The following is a 22160-nucleotide window of genomic DNA, read 5'->3' on the forward strand; positions in this document are numbered from 1 at the left end:
GGTAGGTAGGTAGGTAGGTAGGTAGGTAGGTAGGTAGGTAGGTAGGTAGGTAGGTAGGTAGGTAGGTAGGTAGGTAGGTAGGTAGGTAGGTAGGTAGGTAGGTAGGAAGGAAGGAAGGAAGGAAGGTAGGTAGGTAGGTAGGAAGGAAGGAAGGAAGGTAGGTAGGTAGGTAGGTAGGAAGGTAGGAAGGTAGGTAGGTAGGTAGGTAGGAAGGAAGGAAGGAAGGTAGGTAGGTAGGTAGGTAGGAAGGTAGGAAGGTAGGTAGGTAGGTAGGTAGGTAGGTAGGTAGGTAGGAAGGTAGGTAGGTAGGTAGGTAGGTAGGAAGGTAGGTAGGTAGGTAGGTAGGTAGGTAGGTAGGTAGGTAGGTAGGTAGGTAGGTAGGTAGGTAGGTAGGAAGGAAGGAAGGAAGGAAGGAAGGTAGGTAGGTAGGTAGGTAGGTAGGTAGGAAGGAAGGAAGGAAGGAAGGAAGGTAGGTAGGTAGGTAGGTAGGTAGGTAGGTAGGTAGGAAGGAAGGAAGGAAGGAAGGAAGGTAGGTAGGTAGGTAGGTAGGTAGGTAGGTAGGAAGGAAGGAAGGAAGGAAGGTAGGTAGGTAGGTAGGTAGGTAGGTAGGTAGGTAGGTAGGTAGGTAGGTAGGTAGGTAGGTAGGAAGGTAGGTAGGTAGGTAGGTAGGAAGGTAGGTAGGTAGGTAGGAAGGTAGGTAGGTAGGAAGGAAGGAAGGAAGGTAGGAAGGTAGGTAGGTAGGAAGGTAGGTAGGTAGGTAGGAAGGTAGGTAGGTAGGTAGGTAGGAAGGTAGGTAGGAAGGTAGGAAGGTAGGTAGGTAGGTAGGTAGGTAGGTAGGTAGGAAGGTAGGTAGGTAGGTAGGTAGGTAGGTAGGAAGGTAGGAAGGTAGGTAGGTAAGTAGGTAGGTAGGTAGGTAGGAAGGTAGGTAGGTAGGTAGGAAGGTAGGAAGGTAGGAAGGTAGGTAGGTAGGTAGGAAGGTAGGAAGGTAGGTAGGTAGGTAGGTAGGTAGGTAGGAAGGTAGGAAGGTAGGTAGGTAGGTAGGTAGGTAGTAGGTAGGTAGGTAGGTAGGTAGGTAGGTAGGAAGGTAGGTAGGTAGGTAGGTAGGTAGGTAGGTAGGAAGGTAGGTAGGTAGGTAGGAAGGTAGGTAGGTAGGTAGGTAGGAAGGTAGGTAGGTAGGTAGGTAGGTAGGTAGGTAGGTAGGAAGGTAGGTAGGTAGGTAGGAAGGTAGGTAGGTAGGTAGGAAGGTAGGTAGGTAGGTAGGTAGGTAGGAAGGTAGGTAGGTAGGTAGGTAGGAAGGAAGGAAGGAAGGAAGGAAGGTAGGTAGGTAGGTAGGTAGGTAGGTAGGAAGGAAGGAAGGAAGGAAGGAAGGAAGGTAGGTAGGTAGGTAGGTAGGTAGGTAGGTAGGAAGGAAGGAAGGAAGGAAGGAAGGTAGGTAGGTAGGTAGGTAGGTAGGTAGGTAGGTAGGTAGGTAGGTAGGTAGGTAGGTAGGAAGGTAGGTAGGTAGGTAGGTAGGAAGGTAGGTAGGTAGGTAGGAAGGTAGGTAGGTAGGAAGGAAGGAAGGTAGGAAGGTAGGTAGGTAGGAAGGTAGGTAGGTAGGTAGGTAGGTAGGTAGGTAGGAAGGAAGGAAGGAAGGAAGGAAGGTAGGTAGGTAGGTAGGTAGGTAGGTAGGTAGGTAGGAAGGTAGGAAGGTAGGTAGGTAAGTAGGTAGGTAGGTAGGTAGGAAGGTAGGTAGGTAGGTAGGAAGGTAGGAAGGTAGGAAGGTAGGTAGGTAGGTAGGTAGGTAGGAAGGTAGGAAGGTAGGTAGGTAGGTAGGTAGGTAGGTAGGTAGGTAGGTAGGTAGGTAGGTAGGAAGGTAGGAAGGTAGGTAGGTAGGTAGGTAGGTAGGTAGGTAGGTAGGTAGGAAGGTAGGTAGGTAGGTAGGTAGGTAGGTAGGAAGGTAGGTAGGTAGGTAGGAAGGTAGGTAGGTAGGTAGGTAGGAAGGTAGGTAGGTAGGTAGGTAGGTAGGTAGGTAGGAAGGTAGGTAGGTAGGTAGGAAGGTAGGTAGGTAGGTAGGAAGGTAGGTAGGTAGGTAGGTAGGTAGGAAGGTAGGTAGGTAGGTAGGAAGGTAGGTAGGTAGGTAGGAAGGTAGTAGGTAGGTAGGTAGGTAGGTAGGTAGGTAGAGGTAGGTAGGTAGGAAGGTAGGTAGGTAGGTAGGTAGGTAGGTAGGTAGGAAGGTAGGAAGACAGTAACTTCCTCTGAAATTGTATTTACGAGTTGGAAAGTGTTGCAACATGGCTAAAAACTGCAGTTCCTTGAATGTCCACTTGAGTCTGTTGGCGGAAGTCTCATACAAACCAGTTTAAACTGGTTTAGCCATTACAGCCTGATAGAAAAAAAACACCTTCTTTGATCACTACAGCCTCACGTAGATTAGAATCAGCTTTATTGGCCAGGTGACAGGAGTCAGCCTGTTTGAGGTCATGTTTTGTGGATATCTTTTCATTATGTGTTACTTACCTTTGCCTGTGTTTGAGATCCTCCTCTCGTCTCCACCTTGAAGCCTTCTGATGACCTTCACCTGTGTCTCGTTGCTCCCTGATCGTCTGTGCTTTTACGCCCTGTGTTTCCTTCCATAGTGTTTCCCTCATGTACCTAGTCCGAGGGTTTCTTGTTCCTGATCTTGTGTATGACTCCTGCCTGCTCTTTGTTTCTGACCTCAGCCCACTCCTCTGGATTTGTTTGCATATCTGACGACCCGTGTACCAAACCTGCCAAAGGACTGATTATTGAGCTCCATACATTACCTGTGTCACCAGGTATGTTTAACACAAGGACTTTATCTTCAGTCGACTGTGCTCTCTTTGTACAATGTTAACATTAAATATGAACAAGTAATTCAAGACTAATATGTACAGACTAAATAAGGTCTGAGTGCATTGGTGAGTAGTGTGAAAGGATGATGACGTAAACATGAGCTAGTTATCTTCACAGTATTTACATTATAGAGTGTGTGTAGATTTTCCATTCATTTTCCGGCTCTTATCCGGGCCGGGTCACGGGGGCAGAAGTCTAAGCAGAGACACCCAGACTTCCCCTCGCCCCAGACACCTCCTCCAGCTCTTCCTGTGGGACCCCGAGGTGTTCCCAGGCCAGCCGAGAGACATAGTCTCTCCAGCGTGTCCTGGGTCTACCCCGAGGCCTCCTCCTGGAGGGACATGCCTGAAACACCTCCCTAGGGAGGCGTCCAGGGGGCATCCGGACCAGATGCCCGAACCACCTCAGCTAACTCCTCTCGATGTGAAGGAGTAACGGCTCTACTCCGAGCTCCTCCCTGGTGACCGAGCTCCTCCCCCTATCTCTAAGGGTGCGCCCAGCCACCCTACGGAGGAAGCCCATTTCAGCCGCTTGTATCCGAGATCTCGTTCTTTCAGTCCTGACCCAGAGTGTGCAGAGGATCATTTAAATTAAATAATATTTGTACATTCAGGTTAGAGACAGGTCTGACACACTGTGACTGTTCAGAGTTCATCACAGTGACAGCCTGAAGTAAAGTGATCTGTAGCGCCTGCTGGGAGGAGTTTACTAGGCGCCTCTCCGTTTTCAACCCATCCATGTAAGTTGAACCTCCCACTTTGTAATCAGGAGTTTGTTGGGAGGTGTCAAATAAGGCAGTGATAAACTCAGTGATCCCATGTGACTCTTTTTTTTTTTTTTTAAGATTTATTTTTGGCCTTTTTGCCTTTATTGATAGAGAGGAAAGTAGATAGAGCCGGAAATCAGGGAGAGACATGCGGGAAAGGCTGGTGGCTGCTGTGCCACCAGCGCCCTATCCCATGTGACTCGCCCCATCCCATGTGACTCGCCCCATCCCATGTGACTCGCCCCATCCCATGTGACTCTTTGACGAAAAGGTTGTTTCTCTCTCATCCCAGGTCAATGAGGCAGCCCCCCCACTTCGTGGGGTCCATAGAGGTCTGCAAGCTTCTTGAACCTCGGCCCCCAAACTCTCAGGAAGTTATAGCTGTGCTCAGACTCAGCGTTTAACGAGTTCAAGGAGCTGAGAGAGGCAGTGGCAGACCCGCTGCCCTCGAAGGCGTACGTCTGCAGAGAGTCGTAAGGGGGTGCTGTCTTGTCTAAGTCTGCCTCCTGCAGTCTGTCCCTGATAAACACCTGGAACAGGTCTCTGTCTGCACTGTCCTCAGGTGAAACAAGTCTTGGCATGGTCATGTCTTGGTTCGTTTGGTTCAAGGTTCTCAGCGTAAACATGTCGTAGGCCTCGGTATCCTCTTCACCGCCACCTTCATCATCGTAACGAACGATGTTCTCACGAACCTCTCGCTCTCTATCTGTTATCAGACACTCCCTCCCCCTGTGTCTGACAGCAAGGGTTACCATGACGACACCTGAAAACATAAAGCTGGGCTTCAGTGTTACAGCAGCTTTCTAACATGATTTGATTGGTTGCCAATTTGACTTAATTGGTTTCTTTGAGTTTCATGGCAATCACATGTAAAAGGGGCGGGGTCTCAGATGTCAGCTCTTACACAGCACAGTGAGGATGCAGGTGAGGACTGTCACCGTGGCAGCAGTACTGAAGCCAACATGCTGTTGGGATTTAGCGTAGTTGCAGGAGCGATGGTTCCCGTAGATGTCACAGTCGCAGACAGTGACAGACAGCGTGTTGGTGCTGCTGAGCGAGAGACCTCCGCTGTCTGACACAACCACCAACAGGACATGAACGGGCTGGTCCAGGAAAACAGCACCACGAGTCAGGACGGACGCCGTGTTATCTAAGGACACACAAACAAAACTCATGTCAACATGATGAGTTAACTAACTCTAAGCAAACACTAAACAATAATCAGTTCTTTTTAGGGATATTGACTTAAAAATGTAATATTTGGAAATATCCGTATCGGATTTTTACAACCGATATTGGAACCGATATTGGAATTTCCGAGTCTGCATGAACGCAGCATGGGACGTTTATGGGCGCGCGCTTGATGGCGGTAAACAACAACAAATACAACACGCTGGACTCGTGGCTAACAAGTTAGCTCACCCGGTGAATGAGGTGTCCGTGGTTTGGAACTATTTCCAAGTGTCAACTACGGATAATAAATTTGCAATGACTGCAAAGCGTCGGTTATGCGAGGAGGAAACAAGGTGTCTTCCTTTAATACATCATTTAATAACCCATGTCAAGAAGAATCACGCGGAGTTGCTACATTTGCGCAGCAAAGTGATGAAAAGCAGCAACAGCTGAAACCGAAGAAAACCACACAGTTGTTGCTTAAAGAGTCAACTGAGAAAAAACAATGTGGCAGCAATGGAGAGGCTGCTGGTGGAAGTGCAGATGACCCAGGCCGGGAGGACCAGGACTGCCCACCTAAGAAGGCTCGAACCTGCGGGACATGTACCAAGAAATCCTTGCAGAGAATGAAGTTGCAGCTCAAGCACCTACAAGCGAGACAGCGCAGGTGAGTCATTGATTAACTTCATCATCAAACTAAATGTAATCTGCTGTGCTGAGTGCGTCACATTAAAAATATACATTACATACAATGAATACAATAACCATTTGGCAGTCAGTGCTTCAAAGAAAAATCAATAATAGAAATTCTATTAAAGAAATGGAGGAATTCTATGATACATTTATTCCCTGTCTGTCTTTTTTATTCTTTCTTTAGGTGCATGCATACCTAGGAGAAGCCATCCCACAGAAAGGATGCCCTTTGGAGTACTGGAGGCATCAGGAGAGAGGATGTTGTTACTCTCAAAAGAGATTGAGCCCAGTTTGAGTATATTATTTGACAAGTTATGGCCAGTCATTCATTGACTGTTTGTTTACAACTAATGGACTGAAGATATGCCTCTTCCTTTTTTTATATTGTCTGTAGTGTTGTTTGAGGCTGTTTGTTGTTGAGGTTTCTCTCTAACACTAAATAAATATGGCACTTTTTTCCATCATTTAAGTTGTTCTCTTATTTTTCTCAGTGTGTACATTTGGAAAGCCATGTTTCATTCACATATTCATCCAGTGGGACATCACAGTAAAATTAGGCATAATGTGTTAATTCCACAGGAGATATTTTATGTTGTTGTTACCTAACAGTTTGGATGTAAAAAGCCTGCATATATCGGTATCGGTGATATCGGTATCAGAAATTAAGAGTTGGACAATATCGGAATATCGGATATCGGTAGAAAAGCCAATATCGAGCATCCCTAATTCTTTTTGTCATATAAATCAGAAAAGTTTGTTTACGTTAAACTTTTTAAAATTGTTTTCTGTAAGGAAACACCTGCTGAGAGGAAACACCTGCTGAGAGGAAACACCTGCTGAGAGGAAACACCTGCTGAGAGAAACACCTGAAACACCTGCTGAGAGAAACACCTGAAACACCTGCTGAGAGGAAACACCTGCTGAGAGGAAACACCTGCTGAGAGGAAACACCTGCTGAGAGGAAACACCTGCTGAGAGGAAACACCTGCTGAGAGGAAACACCTGCTGAGAGGAAACACCTGCTGAGAGGAAACACCTGCTGAGAGGAAACACCTGCTGAGAGGAAACACCTGCTGAGAGAAACACCTGAAACACCTGCTGAGAGGAAACACCTGCTGAGAGAAACACCTGAAACACCTGCTGAGAGGAAACACCTGCTGAGAGGAAACACCTGCTGAGAGGAAACACCTGCTGAGAGGAAACACCTGCCGAGAGAAACACCTGAAACACCTGCTGAGAGAAACACCTGAAACACCTGCTGAGAGAAACACCTGAAACACCTGCTGAGAGGAAACACCTGCTGAGAGGAAACACCTGCTGAGAGGAAACACCTGCTGAGAGGAAACACCTGAAACACCTGAAACACCTGCTGAGAGGAAACACCTGCTGAGAGGAAACACCTGAAACACCTGCTGAGAGAAACACCTACTGAGAGAAACACCTGAAACACCTGCTGAGAGAAACACCTGAAACACCTGCTGAGAGAAACACCTGAAACACCTGCTGAGAGAAACACCTGAAACACCTGCTGAGAGAAACACCTGAAACACCTGCTGAGAGGAAACACTTGAAACACCTGCTGAGAGAAACACCTGCTGAGAGGAAACACCTGCTGAGAGGAAACACCTGCTGAGAGGAAACACCTGCTGAGAGGAAACACCTGCTGAGAGGAAACACCTGCTGAGAGAAACACCTGAAACACCTGCTGAGAGAAACACCTGAAACACCTGCTGAGAGGAAACACTTGAAACACCTGCTGAGAGAAACACCTGCTGAGAGGAAACACCTGAAACACCTGCTGAGAGGAAACACTTGAAACACCTGCTGAGAGAAACACCTGCTGAGAGGAAACACCTGCTGAGAGGAAACACCTGCTGAGAGGAAACACCTGCTGAGAGGAAACACCTGCTCAGCTTCCTCAGCTCAGAAGTGTCATGTTTTAAGTTTTTCTGTACCTTCATTGTCTCTGAGATAGAAACTCAGATTCCCAGCAGCCTCGGAACTCAGAGAGAACAGGAAGTGATGTCCATTATCTGGGTCATCACGATCCACTGCACTCAGGGTCTCAATGACCTGAAGGGTCAAAGGTCAAACACAGAACAAAAATGTTAACACAAAATCATTCTGATTGGATTAAACTTATTTAAGTCCCCCTCCTCCAATCCTTAACTGAACCAGTCCAGAACAAATCCAGAACGAGCCCAGAAGCAGGCCGAAACCAGCCCACAACTTGTCTAGAATCAGGCCACAACCAGTCCAATACCATTTCAGAACTATTTAGAACCAGTCCACAGCCATCATAGCCATATCAGAACCAGACCAGAAGCAGGCTTGAACCAGTCCAGATCCATGCCAGAAAAAAACCAGAAGCGGAACACAAGAACCAGGACCAAGACCCTACCCTCCAAACCAGGTGTTAGGAGCCCAAATCCAATGAGCGGCTTTTCTGCATAGGTATCAAAATGTTATGAGATAAACTGTCCTGTAGTGTGATCTTTACACCTGTCGCACCTTATCCTCACTTTACACCTGTCACACCTTATCCTCACTTTACACCTGTCGCACCTTATCCTCACTTTACACCTGTCGCACCTTATCCTCACTTTACACCTGTCACACCTTATCCTCACTTTACACCTGTCGCACCTTATCCTCACTTTACACCTGTCGCACCTTATCCTCACTTTACACCTGTCACACCTTATCCTCACTTTACACCTGTCGCACCTTATCCTCACTTTACACCTGTCGCACCTTATCCTCACTTTACACCTGTCACACCTTATCCTCACTTTACACCTGTCACACCTTATCCTCACTTTACACCTGTCACAGCTTATCCTCACTTTACACCTGTCGCACCTTATCCTCACTTTACACCTGTCACACCTTATCCTCACTTTACACCTGTCGCACCTTATCCTCACTTTACACCTGTCACACCTTATCCTCACTTTACACCTGTCACACCTTATCCTCACCTGTCACACCTTATCCTCACTTTACACCTGTCACACCTTATCCTCACCTGTCGCACCTTATCCTCACTTTACACCTGTCACACCTTATCCTCACTTTACACCTGTCGCACCTTATCCTCACTTTACACCTGTCACACCTTATCCTCACTTTACACCTGTCACACCTTATCCTCACTTTACACCTGTCACACCTTATCTTCACTTTACACCTGTCGCACCTTATCCTCACTTTACACCTGTCACACCTTATCCTCACTTTACACCTGTCACACCTTATCTTCACTTTACACCTGTCACACCTTATCCTCACTTTACACCTGTCACACCTTATCCTCACTTTACACCTGTCACACCTTATCCTCACTTTACACCTGTCACACCTTATCCTCACTTTACACCTGTCACACCTTATCCTCACCTGTCACACCTTATCCTCACTTTACACCTGTCACACCTTATCCTCACCTGTCACACCTTATCCTCACTTTACACCTGTCACACCTTATCCTCACTCTACACCTGTCACACCTTATCCTCACTTTACACCTGTCACACCTTATCCTCACCTGTCACACCTTATCCTCACTTTACACCTGTCACACCTTATTCTCACCTGTCGCACCTTATCCTCACTTTACACCTGTCACACCTGTGCCTTAGTTTCCACCACATTTCCCTTGACTACTTCTCATTCTTTTCTAATCAAGCTCGTGCACTTTCACAGCGCTTGTTATCACCTAAATGTGGGCGCAGTCTCGTTGGCGAGCAGGAAGTGATCCCTCTCTCGTGAATTAGGGTCAGGTTCTTTTTTGATAAGTGAGGGATTTTTAGGCTGCAGATCAGACACAGATTAAAGAGATTACAAACTGACACTTTAAACATAATCTCTCATCCTGTGGGTTCATCCTCACAGGAACGCAGACTCACACTACAGACGTATTTAAAGTGACACATTACCCTCTATAAACACACATAGAATCACATAGACACAGACACACAAACACACACACAACTAATCACACATACACACACACACGCACAAACAGAAACACAGACGTTTACCTGTCCAGGTTCTGTATTCTCACATACGAATGTTTTGTAGTCGTTAGCCAAGCTGGGAGCGTTATCGTTAATGTCCATCACAGAGATAAGAACTACAGATTTCCCCACCTGAGACAGATCCACTGGCACACACACACACACACACACACACACACACACACACACCCATACACACACACACACACACACACACACACACACACACACACACACACACACACACACACACACACACACACACACACACACACACACACACACACACACACAGTCAGCTGATTAAAGACAGGAAGGAACAAAATCTAAATTTATATCCATCAGGATGAATCCAATTCTAACCCTAACCAACAAGCTCCCATCTAGGTTTGATAGATAGATAGATAGATAGATAGATAGATAGATAGATAGATAGATAGATAGATAGATAGATAGATAGATAGATTTAGCAGCCCCTATGTGACTAAGAGTAAACATAGAGTTTAGCATAAAGACTGGAAACCAGGTTAACAACTAGCTGATCTTGTAGTACAAAGAGCAAGAGGCCTTTGTGTCTGAAGGATTGCTGGATGCTCTCAGGGAAAATAAATGTAATTAGTAATGAAGTTCAGACTTACAGATCTCAGTGGCCAGGATGCTGATGTTATATGCAGCATTGATCTCTCTGTCCAAAGGCCTGGCTGTGCTAATCACTCCTGAAATGCTATCAATGTTAAAGTAACACTCCACATCGGACTTCCTGTCTATAGAGTACCTGCAGGTAGATTTAACACCATTAGAAACAACAACACTGTGGCTGACTGTGTGTCTTACTGTGTTAAAGTACCTGATAGGACTGTTGATATTATCTGGATCTCGAGCTGAAACGGATCCCACCTCAGCTCCCACTACAGCTGCTTCAGAGACCACCATTCGACTAATGGATGAAGAGAAGACTGGAGGCTCGTCCACGTTCTCCACCAGCAGACGGAGCACAGTCACATCTCTGAAAGGACCAATGGACAGGAAACGAGCATCCATGTAGTGATTAGACGCCTCCACACGCAACAAGTAGCTTGACTTGGCCTCAAAATCCAGAGCCTGGAGGGATGAAAGAATGGTTTGAAGTGTTCTGGACTTAATGGCTTGATAATGTGATTGTGATTATAATGTCTCAAAATGAGCTGCTGAAGCCTGATTTGAACTGATGTGAGTTACATGGTTCTTCATGCATCCAAACACATGTTAGACATCATTTTGTTTTTGTACAATCTAAATTTAACCGTGCCCAAGGTGGACAGCAGCTGTTTGGCAGCAGTGGATTCTCCTCTGGGACTGTCGCAGAAAACATGAATATAATCCAGAAACTGCTGGAGCACAATATACTAATGCAATGTATACTAAACTATATATGGTCAAGGAAACCAATGTATATTCATTGTTGATCTCTCTGCTGTTTTGATGTTCCTTTTTGAGAGGAGACAGATAGATAGATGCTTTATTGATCCCGAGGGAAGTTCAAAGTGTCAAAATGTTGAAAATGAAAATAAAAAGACCCTGGTCAAAAAATGAAAAAGAAAACCACTATATGATACAAGAAAACCAATAAGAAAAGCATTATGATGTTCCCATTACCATTACAATTCCTGACTAGTAAGAAACCTGTACCTTTTGTAGAGTCACCAGTCCTTCCTGTGTGTTTGAGTCAGTGATGACCCGGAAGGTTCCCAATCCATCTCCATCCAGAACTCTGTAGTCTACCTCAGCGTTTAGACCAATATCCAGATCCAGAGCTTTTATCTTAGCAACCACTGTGGAAACCACTGCCGACTCTGGAACACTGAACTGGTAGCTCTCTAGAGAAACACAGAGGTACACATGCAGTGACATGTGTTTCCATGATATCAGATCTACAGTTCAGAGGTCAGACTCACTGCGGGGGAAGCGAGGCGGGTTGTCGTTGACATCAGTCAACATCACTGTGACGGAAGTGGTACCTGACAGACCCCCCATCTGACCAATCATATCCTTGGCCTGGACAACCAATAGGTAACTGTCACGTATCTCCCGATCCATGTCAGGAAGAGCCGTCCGCACCACACCTGCAGGACAGGTGAGAGTCAAGTTTAAAAGGAACGTTTGAACCACAGTCGATAAATGACATCTAGAACTAATGCTATCAGTATGCAATATTTGAAATTACATTCCAGGAAAATGACACAACAGACCTCAGATTAACTCATGTTAAATTTATACCATTTCACAGAGTAAGGTCACCCAGCATGATGTAATATTTCTGTCATAAACTGTTCAACCAGTGCTAACAGACTAGAACAATTACTTGCCATTACAAGAACTGATTTAAATTGGTTTCAATCCTACTTATCAGATCAATCTCAGTTTGTTAATTATAAGTCCTCTATGCACACCAAAATTAGCGTGCTCCGTTTGTCTCTCCCGATATGCACCCACAACCCAACACAGTTCTGATCCAGGTTTCTGTCTGCTCTACATGAGTCTGATTCTGTTTCCAGGTTTCTGTCTGATTAACATGAGTCTGGTTCTGATCCATTTTTCTGTCTGATTAACATGAGTCTGGTTCTGATCCAGTTTTCTGCCTCTGAATGGAAGTTGTTTCTCTTCACTGTAACTTTGACAAATGTAGCTTAGTGCTCATGGTGTATTACTGCTGAGTCTTTGTTTATAATATAACAAAGAATTAATTCTAGACCTCATCTGTGCTTTGCTGAGGTGCTGTGTTAATGTGCTGTGTTAATGTGCTGTGTTAATGTGCTGTGTTAATGTGCTGTGTTAATGTGCTGTGTTAATGTGCTGTGTTAATGTGCTGTGTTACACCAAAGTTAGCCATGGAGTGCCTCAAGGATCAGTGCTTGGTCCGATTCTCTTTACATTATAGATGCTTCCTCTCTGTAATATTATGAGGAAACACTCCATAAACTTTCATTGCTATGCAGACGATACTCAGCTCTACATATCAATGAAGCCAGAAGACACCAACCAGCTTCGTAAACTAGAAGCCTCAAGGACATCAGGACCTGGATGACCAGAAACTTCTTACTGCTCAACTCAGACAAGACTGAAGTTCTAGTGATTGGACCTAAGAACCTTAGAGAGACTTTCTCTGATGATATGACGGCCCTTAGTAGTATTAGTGTAGCATCTAGTACCACTGTTAGGAACCTAGGAGTTCTGTTTGATCAGGATATGTCCTTTGATTCCTACATTAAACACATTTCAAGGACAGATTATTTTCACCTTCGTAATATCTCTAAGATCAGGCAGATCCTGTCACAAAATGATGCTGAAAAATTAGTTCATGCATTTGTTACCTCCAGGTTGGATTACTGTAATTCTATTTTAGCAGGGTGCTATGGTAAATCTCTAAAGACCCTCCAACTCGTCCAAAACGCTGCAGCTCGTGTTCTGACTAGAACTAGGAAAAGGGACCACATGACTCCTGTATTGGCTTCTCTCCATTGGCTCCCTATAAAATCTAGAATAGAATTTAAAATCCTTCTGCTCACCTACAAAGCTCTAAACGGTCAGGCACCATCCTATCTTAAAGAGTTAATTGTACCGTAATATCCATCAAGAACATGACGTTCCCAGAATGCAGGCCTGCTCGTGGTGCCTATAGTCTCTAAAAGTACTATGGGAGGTAGAGCCTTTAGTTATCAGGCTCCTTTGGAATCGTCTACCAGTCGGGGTCCGGGAGGCAGACACACTAGGTACTTTTAAGAATAGACTTAAAACTTTTCTTTTTGATAAATCTTATAGTTAGGGCTGGCTTAGGACCAGCTCATAGTTATGCTGCTATAGGCCTAGACTACCGGGGGAACTGGCACCAGGATCTCTTATCTCTCTCTCCCTCTTTCTCTCCCAGCTTTCATATCTTATTACTGCTTGTCTCTATGTTTATTTTCTAACCTCTCCTTTTTTTGGGAGCTCCTGAGCTCTCTGAGCTCTCTTAGGTTCCTTGGGACTGTTGGTGAGGATGGCCTGCCCAAACAGGTGGTGCTGTGTTGAGGTGCTGTGTTGAGGTGCTGTGTTTAGGTGCTGTGTTAAGGTCCTGTGTTAAGGTCCTGTGTTAAGGTCCTGTGTTAAGGTGCTGTGTTGAGGTGCTGTGTTAAGGTGCTGTGTTAAGGTGCTGTGTTAAGGTGCTGTGTTGAGGGGCTGTGTTAAGGGGCTGTGTTAAGGGGCTGTGTTAAGGTGCTGTGTTGAGGTGCTGTGTTTAGGTGCTGTGTTGAGGGGCTGTGTTAAGGGGCTGTGTTAAGGTGCTGTGTTGAGGTGCTGTGTTAAGGTGCTGTGTTAAGGGGCTGTGTTGAGGTGCTGTGTTTAGGTGCTGTGTTAAGGTCCTGTGTTGAGGTGCTGTGTTAAGGTCCTGTGTTAAGGTGCTGTGTTAAGGTGCTGTGTTGAGGTGCTGTGTTAAGGTGCTGTGTTAAGGTGCTGTGTTGAGGTGCTGTGTTAAGGGGCTGTGTTAAGGTGCTGTGTTAAGGTGCTGTGTTAAGGTGCTGTGTTAAGGGGCTGTGTTGAGGTGCTGTGTTTAGGTGCTGTGTTAAGGTGCTGTGTTAAGGTGCTGTGTTGAGGTGCTGTGTTAAGGGGCTGTGTTAAGGTGCTGTGTTAAGGGGCTGTGTTAAGGTCCTGTGTTAAGGTGCTGTGTTAAGGTGCTGTGTTAAGGGGCTGTGTTAAGGGGCTGTGTTAAGGTGCTGTGTTAAGGTGCTGTGTTAAGGTGCTGTGTTAAGGGGCTGTGTTGAGGTGCTGTGTTAAGGGGCTGTGTTGAGGTGCTGTGTTAAGGTGCTGTGTTAAGGGGCTGTGTTAAGGGGCTGTGTTAAGGGGCTGTGTTGAGGTGCTGTGTTGAGTTGCTGTGTTGAGGTGCTGTGTTAAGGGGCTGTGTTAAGGGGCTGTGTTAAGGTGCTGTGTTAAGGGGCTGTGTTAAGGTGCTGTGTTAAGGTGCTGTGTTAAGGGGCTGTGTTAAGGTGCTGTGTTAAGGTGCTGTGTTGAGGTGCTGTGTTAAGGTGCTGTGTTGAGTTGCTGTGTTAAGGGGCTGTGTTGAGTTGCTGTGTTAAGGGGCTGTGTTGAGTTGCTGTGTTAAGGGGCTGTGTTAAGGTGCTGTGTTAAGGTGCTGTGTTAAGGTGCTGTGTTAAGGTGCTGTGTTGAGTTGCTGTGTTAAGGGGCTGTGTTGAGTTGCTGTGTTAAGGGGCTGTGTTGAGGTGCTGTGTTAAGGGGCTGTGTTGAGGTGCTGTGTTAAGGTGCTGTGTTGAGGTGCTGTGTTAAGGGGCTGTGTTAAGGTGCTGTGTTAAGGTGCTGTGTTAAGGTGCTGTGTTAAGGGGCTGTGTTAAGGTGCTGTGTTAAGGTGCTGTGTTAAGGTGCTGTGTTAAGGGGCTGTGTTGAGGTGCTGTGTTAAGGTGCTGTGTTGAGGTGCTGTGTTGAGTTGCTGTGTTAAGGGGCTGTGTTGAGTTGCTGTGTTAAGGGGCTGTGTTGAGGTGCTGTGTTAAGGGGCTGTGTTAAGGTGCTGTGTTAAGGTGCTGTGTTAAGGGGCTGTGTTAAGGGGCTGTGTTGAGGTGCTGTGTTAAGGGGCTGTGTTAAGGTGCTGTGTTAAGGGGCTGTGTTAAGGTGCTGTGTTAAGGTGCTGTGTTAAGGTGCTGTGTTAAGGGGCTGTGTTAAGGTGCTGTGTTAAGGTGCTGTGTTGAGGTGCTGTGTGAAGGTGCTGTGTTAAGGTGCTGTGTTAAGGGGCTGTGTTAAGGTGCTGTGTTAAGGTGCTGTGTTAAGGGGCTGTGTTGAGTTGCTGTGTTAAGGGGCTGTGTTAAGGTGCTGTGTTAAGGTGCTGTGTTGAGTTGCTGTGTTAAGGGGCTGTGTTAAGGGGCTGTGTTAAGGTGCTGTGTTAAGGTGCTGTGTTAAGGTGCTGTGTTAAGGGGCTGTGTTAAGGTGCTGTGTTAAGGTGCTGTGTTAAGGTGCTGTGTTAAGGGGCTGTGTTAAGGTGCTGTGTTAAGGGGCTGTGTTAAGGGGCTGTGTTAAGGTGCTGTGTTAAGGGGCTGTGTTAAGGTGCTGTGTTAAGGTGCTGTGTTAAGGGGCTGTGTTAAGGGGCTGTGTTAAGGGGCTGTGTTAAGGTGCTGTGTTAAGGGGCTGTGTTAAGGGGCTGTGTTAAGGGGCTGTGTTAAGGGGCTGTGTTAAGGGGCTGTGTTAAGGTGCTGTGTTAAGGTGCTGTGTTAAGGGGCTTGCGTTCAGGTTTTTGTCAGGAGTATTAAGGTGTCGGCTTCAGGTTGTGTTCAGGTGTGTGAAGTTGTTGTGTTCAGATTTGTCCAGGTGTCAGGTCCAGATTGTGTTCAGATTTGTTTGTGCTCAGGTGTGCTCTCACCGGTCTTTGGCTCCACAGAGAAGAATGGCTGACCTTGCAGGAGACTGTAAACTAGTCTGGCAGAGTTTCCATAAGTTGGATCGTCATCATCTGTTGCCACAACTGTCATTACAGATGTCCCTGTAGAGAAATAATAGCTGCATGATTCAAAATAAACCTTTATTAACCAAATCAATGAGGTTATGAGGCTCTCTGCAGCACTGTCTGAGCATTCTCTACCTTTAGTCTCAGTCTCTGGCTTTCACATAAAGAGTCTCCTTGACCTTCAATTTACAAATCATGAGTCTGTTTGAAAATTTACCCTTGTTGAACCCATTTTATTATTAGGATTCTTCATATAATATTAAAAGTGTGAAAAGAAAGTGTATTAGTAAACAAACAGAAAATCAATTATTTTCCATCACAGAGACAAATGTGACTTCACCTTGCTGTTTTTTCTCTCGATGTCTTCTGACTTTATTTAATGAACATTTGAAAAACTTTCTCCCATCATACTCCGTCACTGACTGCAGACTACAACCAGCAAGTTTGTTTGCATGTGTTCAGACTCACCTACAGGACACCTCTCTGGTACCCTGGCGGTGTAGGGTCCATCCAGGAACTTGGGCTCGTTGTCATTGATGTCCTGGACTTTGATGATGAACAAAGACTCGGGTTCAACCAACAGGTTGGTGTTTCTGTCCCTAGCCTGAGCTCTGAGGGTGAAGTATGCTTGCTGTTCCCGATCCAGCCTCTTGGTGGCGTGAATATCCCCGGTGTTTTCATCAATGGTGAAGGTGGACATTGCTCCTTCACCACTCAGGACGTACCTCACCTGACCATCCCCTTTATCCACATCAGAGTGGAGCTGCAGGGACAAGAGATCACCAGTCAAACCAGCAGACAAAAGAAGGTAACCCAGCAGAGACAACCTATCTTCCTCTTCTCTCAGTGTGAAGTCAGAACCAGGACTTCCTCTCTGTCCTAATTGTTTTGAATATTCACATGTGGTTGATCTTTGAATGATTAATGAAGATAAAGATCCATCAGGTACTCATACCTTTCCAACATACAGGGGCTCATCTCCAGTATGCTCCTCCAGGATGAAGAACTGGTTCCAGACCCAGCTTCTCTTCTTCCTCTGGTAGAATTTGATTCCTCCTACTTCTCCTTCAGCACCTTGTAGTCCACCATCACCTCCTCCCTCTCCTGATATCGTATGCAGGAGGAAGGGCTTCAACGATAATGCCTTAGAGCCTGACTCCTCCCACAGCAAGAGAAAAAACACAACGAGTGCGCTCTGAAGAAAATGACTGTTCATCTCTGAGGAGGCTCACTGCAATTAGAAGATGTCCAACAGTCAAACAAAGACATACAAAACAAAGTGCCTGTAAAACATTTCAGATAAAACACATCAGACTGACTAATAAACATCAGACTGACTAATAAAGAAACGTCAGACTGACTAATAAACATCAGACTGACTAATAAACATCAGACTGACTAATAAACATCAGACTGACTAATAAACATCAGACTGACTAATAAACATCAGACTGACTAATAAACATCAGACTGACTAATAAACATCAGACTGACTAATAAACATCAGACTGACTAATATACATCAGACTGACTAATAAACATCAGACTGACTAATAAAGAAACATCAGACAATAAAGAAACATCAGACTGACTAATAAAGAAACATCAGACAATAAAGAAACATCAGACTGACTAATAAACATCAGACTGACTAATAAAGAAACATCAGACAATAAAGAAACATCAGACTGACTAATAAACATCAGACAATAAAGAAACATCAGACTGACTAATAAAGAAACATCAGACTGACTAATAAAGAAACATCAGACTGACTAATAAAGAAACATCAGACTGACTAATAAAGAAACATCAGACTGACTAATAAACATCAGACTGACTAATAAAGATGTAAGAAATAAGTAAATTACGATATTTTTTAAATCAGAAATCAGGAATCTAAACCACTTCAGATGAATCCTCTTATTTTTATAAAACTGTCACGGGTCATAAATATTCTATTCATCATCCCAGAAAAGCTTTGAGAAGTCATTCTTTGTGAATCCTATAACTCTCCAACCTGAAAGTGAGGGTTCATACATCTTCAACAGAATATTTGCCATGTTAATCTGAGGCTAAACCTCCAGTTAATCCTGTTAAAGCTGCTTCAGTGAACAGACACATTCTGCAACATGCAGGGCTAAATCAGGGATTATTTCAGTGGAGTTTGGATTTCTAACTCCAGAATGTAAACAAAATGTCTTACCGTCTACATGCAGGTGTTCCTGTGTTTATTGAGGTCTGATGACAGGTGAGTTATCAGCTGATTATCCTGAATAATAGTGTGTAAAAGGAAACTAAGATCCAGCAGCAGCTCTGACAGAGACACATCCAGTCTGCTGCCCTCTCTCTCTTTCTCTGAGCTGCTCGTTTGTCCCTCTGTAACAAAGACCCCATTCAGGTGGTTTAGGGGGCGGGGTTAATAGATGGATGGATGGATGGATGGATGGATGGATGGATGGACACATGCTCATACAGATGTGCAGTGAAAACAGTAACATGTTCTCTTCCAATAGGAACATAAAGTCAATCAACACAATGTCACAAAACTAACATCAGATGGAATTACAGAAATAACATGATTTTATGAGTCAGGTTTTCCCTTATAGACAGTAAATTGTATTGATCATAGATTGTGTTTTACAGTTTCTTTTGAAACCTCTGTACATTTTTGTTTTGTTCGGTTTAGTAAATATTTGCATTGAAATACAATACAAACAATGAATGACCCATCTCAGAGTATCTTTATAGAAGGTATAGTTTATGTAAATGAATGTTAAACGCACATTAAATACATTCATCCATCCATTTTCTGCTGCTTATCCAGGGCCGGGTCGCGGGAGCAGGGACCATACCGCCCTTAGCAAAGGGCCCCGGACCCCATATTCTTGAAGCACCCCTCGCAGGACACCACGGGGGACACGGTCGAACACCTTCTCCAGATCCTTTATTTATAAAGCACTTTAAACAGCCGTAGCTGGGACAAAGTGCAGAGCACATGTGGACTGGTTGGGTGAACTCCCATGAACCCTCGAGCACCCGCTGGAGAGTGTAGAGCTGGTCCAGTGTTCCACGGCCAGGACGAAAACCGCATTGTTCCTCTTGAATCCGAGGTTCGACAAACAGCCGGATCCTCCTCTCCAGAACCCTGGAATAGACTTTCCCAGGGAGGCTGAGGAGTGTGATTCCCCGGTAGTTGGAACACACCCTCCGATGCCCCTGAAAAGAGGGACCACCACCCCGGTCTGCCAGTCCAGAGGCACTGTCCCCGACCTCCACGCGATGTTACAGAGACGTGTCAACCATGACAGCCCCTGCACATCCAGAGACTTAAGATACTCAGGGTGAATCTCATCCACCCCCGGAGCCTTGCCACCGAGGAGCTCGCCAACCACCTCGGTGACTTCGGCTTGGGTGATGGACGAGTCTACCTCTGAGGACTCGGCCTCTGCTTCCTCAGTGGAAGACGTGACGGTGGGATTGAGGAGATCCTCGAAGTATTCCTTCCACCGTCCAACTACATCCCCAGTTGAGGTCAGCAGCTCCCCACCTGCACTGTAAACAGTGTTGTTGAAGCACTGCTCCTTCATGGCCTCCCTGAACTCCTCCCAGGCCCAAGTTTTTGCCTCCACAGCAGCTCAGGCTGTAGAACGCCTGGCCTGCCGGTACCCGTCAGCTTCCTAAGGAGTCCTATGTGCTAGCAATGCCCGATATGGATATGGTTCTCAGGTGGAGATGAGTCTGCATACAGGGATGAGATCCTGAAGTTGCCAGCTGCACTGAAGCAGACAGGAAGTGACTTCAGATCAACACAGAGGATCATGGGCTGCACTCTCCCCTCCCTAAAGGACATTTACAACTCCTGCTGCCTGAACAGAGCGAGGAACATTGTTAAGGACAGCTCTCAGCCCGGCTGTTCGACATGCTGCCCTCTGGCAGACGCTACAGGTGTGTCTGAGCTCGGACTGAAGGACAGCTTCTTCCCCAGACTGAACCTGGACATGACCATCCTACCTCTACCACACACCCTCACACCCTGCTGGCATGTGCAATATTCTACCACACACCCTCACACCCTGCTGGCATGTGCAATATTCTACCACACACCCTCACACCCTGCTGGCATGTGCAATACTCTACCACACACCCTCACACCCTGCTGGCATGTGCAATACTCTACCACACACCCTCACACCCTGCTGGCATGTGCAATACTCTACCACACACCCTCACACCCTGCTGGCATGTGCAATACTCTACCACACACCCTCACACCCTGCTGGCATGTGCAATACTCTACCACTCACCCTCACACCCTGCTGGCATGTGCAATACTCTACCACACACCCTCACACCCTGCTGGCATGTGCAATACTCTACCACACACCCTCACACCCTGCTGGCATGTGCAATACTCTACCACGCACCCTCACACACTGCTGGCATGTGCAATACTCTACCACACACCCTCACACACTGCTGGCATGTGCAATACTCTACCACGCACCCTCACACACTGCTGGCATGTGCAATACTCTACCACTCACCCTCACACACTGCTGGCATGTGCAATACTCTACCACACACCCTCACACACTGCTGGCATGTGCAATACTCTACCACACACCCTCACACCCTGCTGGCATGTGCAATACGTTTATTATCGTATACCCTGTTATAGTTTTACATTTCATACAGTGCAAATATTTTTATATTTTCTTTTATATTTTATATACAGCTAAAATCACAATTCATACTGTGTAAATACTTAAATTTCTATATAAGTGCTGCTGCCCTCTTGGCCAGGTCACACTTGTGAAAGAGATCTGGAGCTCAATGTGTTAATTACCTGGGTAAATAAAGGTTAAATAAAAAAATATATACCTGTGCTCGAACATGGTGTTTGTTATGGACAGACTGTGACTAGCACAGAAGTCCAATAACAGAACACCACTCTGGTTCAGATCAGGGAGGCCGTTCCTCCCAATCACCCCCCTCCAGATCTCACTGTCGTTGCCCACGTGAGCATTGAAGTCCCCCAGTAGAACAATGGAGTCCCCAGTCGGAGCGCTGTCCAGCACCCCTCCCAGGGACTCCAAGAAGGCCGGGTACTCCACACTGCCGTTCGGGCCGCAGGCCGAAACGACAGTGAGAGACCTGTCCCCTACCCGAAGGCGCAGGGACACGACCCTCTCGTTCACCGGGGTGATCTCCAACACCTGGCGGCTGAGCTGTGGGGCTATGAGCAAGCCCACACCAGCCCGCCGCCTCTCACCGCGGGCAACTCCAGAGGAGTAGAGAGTCCAGCCCCTCTCAAGGAGCTGGGTTCTAGAGCCCAAGCAGTGTGTGGAGGTGAGCCGGACTACATCTATCCAGTACCAGTACTCAACCTCCTCCTTACCCCCCAACAGCCAGAAGCTGCGTCCGGGGATCAGGTCGCCGAGACCCCCGCCATCGACTGCCACCCGATCCACAATGCATCCAACCCCTTCGGCTTGCTCTGTGGGAGTTGGCTCCACAGGAGGACAGGCCCACGTCATCCTTTTGGGCCCCACGGCCCGGCCACCAGGCGCTCTCCTTCGGGCCCTAACCCCAGGCCTGCCTAGCTGATGGTGTTAGCTCATCAAGTCAGTGAGAGTATCAGGACTGATGTGAATTCAATATATATTTATATTTGTTTATTTTACAGTGAAAATGCATATAAAAAAAAACATTTAAGTGAATATGCCAAAGTTATCTGCTGTCCCTGTTGGCCAGATCGTACAAAAAGCTCATTGGAAAATCAATACAAATTCAGACATCGTTAAAAGGCTACAAATATAAATAAAATGGCAGAAAATAAGCGGACAGCTCACAAGTGAAATCAAGAAGCATCATTTGGTGAAAAATAAAAAGTATAATATGTAGGACAGACGTGGAGGAGCATTGAGAAGACAGAACAGCTTACTTAACACAAACAGAAGATTCTAGAAATATCCAAATGATGAAAAACATGTTGACAGTATGACTTCAAGAATCTGATGAGATATTCTTTTCCTGATTTATACAGTGTTGAATATGAGTTTGAGTCCCACAGCTGTGTCCCACACAATGCCTCCAAGTACCTCTTACAAAATAGTCCCACCTGATGCCTTTAGGGACCTTTTAGAGTAGGTCACTGCAGTGTTTCTACTGAAGAACACTTACATGACACGGA

General features: G+C 46.0%; 1 protein-coding gene across 1 annotated transcript; it reads right to left on the reverse strand.

Annotated features, from left to right (window-relative positions):
* Positions 1-3757: 3757 nt before the first annotated feature.
* On the reverse strand, positions 3758-18360 carry LOC306827306 (cadherin-7-like). Its single transcript, XM_079349016.1, has 12 exons — positions 18171-18360; positions 16920-17195; positions 16433-16727; positions 15881-16000; positions 11439-11606; positions 11173-11360; positions 10352-10605; positions 10143-10279; positions 9529-9650; positions 7441-7558; positions 4524-4769; positions 3758-4382 (listed from the first exon to the last, which is right to left on the reverse strand). The coding sequence occupies exons 2-12, from the start codon at positions 17178-17180 to the stop codon at positions 3913-3915; spliced, it is 2379 nt and encodes a 792-aa protein (XP_079205142.1). The 5' UTR covers positions 17181-17195; positions 18171-18360; the 3' UTR covers positions 3758-3912.
* Positions 18361-22160: the final 3800 nt, after the last annotated feature.

Source organism: Symphodus melops (genome assembly GCF_947650265.1).
Source record: "Symphodus melops genome assembly, chromosome: 7".
NCBI lineage: Eukaryota > Metazoa > Chordata > Actinopteri > Labriformes > Labridae > Symphodus > Symphodus melops.

Coding starts and splice junctions, on each gene's coding strand:
- LOC306827306 (XM_079349016.1), bottom strand. CDS start 17,180: ATGAACAGTCATTTTCTTCAGAGCGCACTCGTTGTGTTTTTTCTCTTG. Junction 16,728..16,919: donor AGCCCCTGTATGTTGGAAAG/GTATGAGTACCT, acceptor TTGTCCCTGCAG/CTCCACTCTGATGTGGATAA. Junction 4,383..4,523: donor CTGCATCCTCACTGTGCTGT/GTAAGAGCTGAC, acceptor TTATGTTTTCAG/GTGTCGTCATGGTAACCCTT.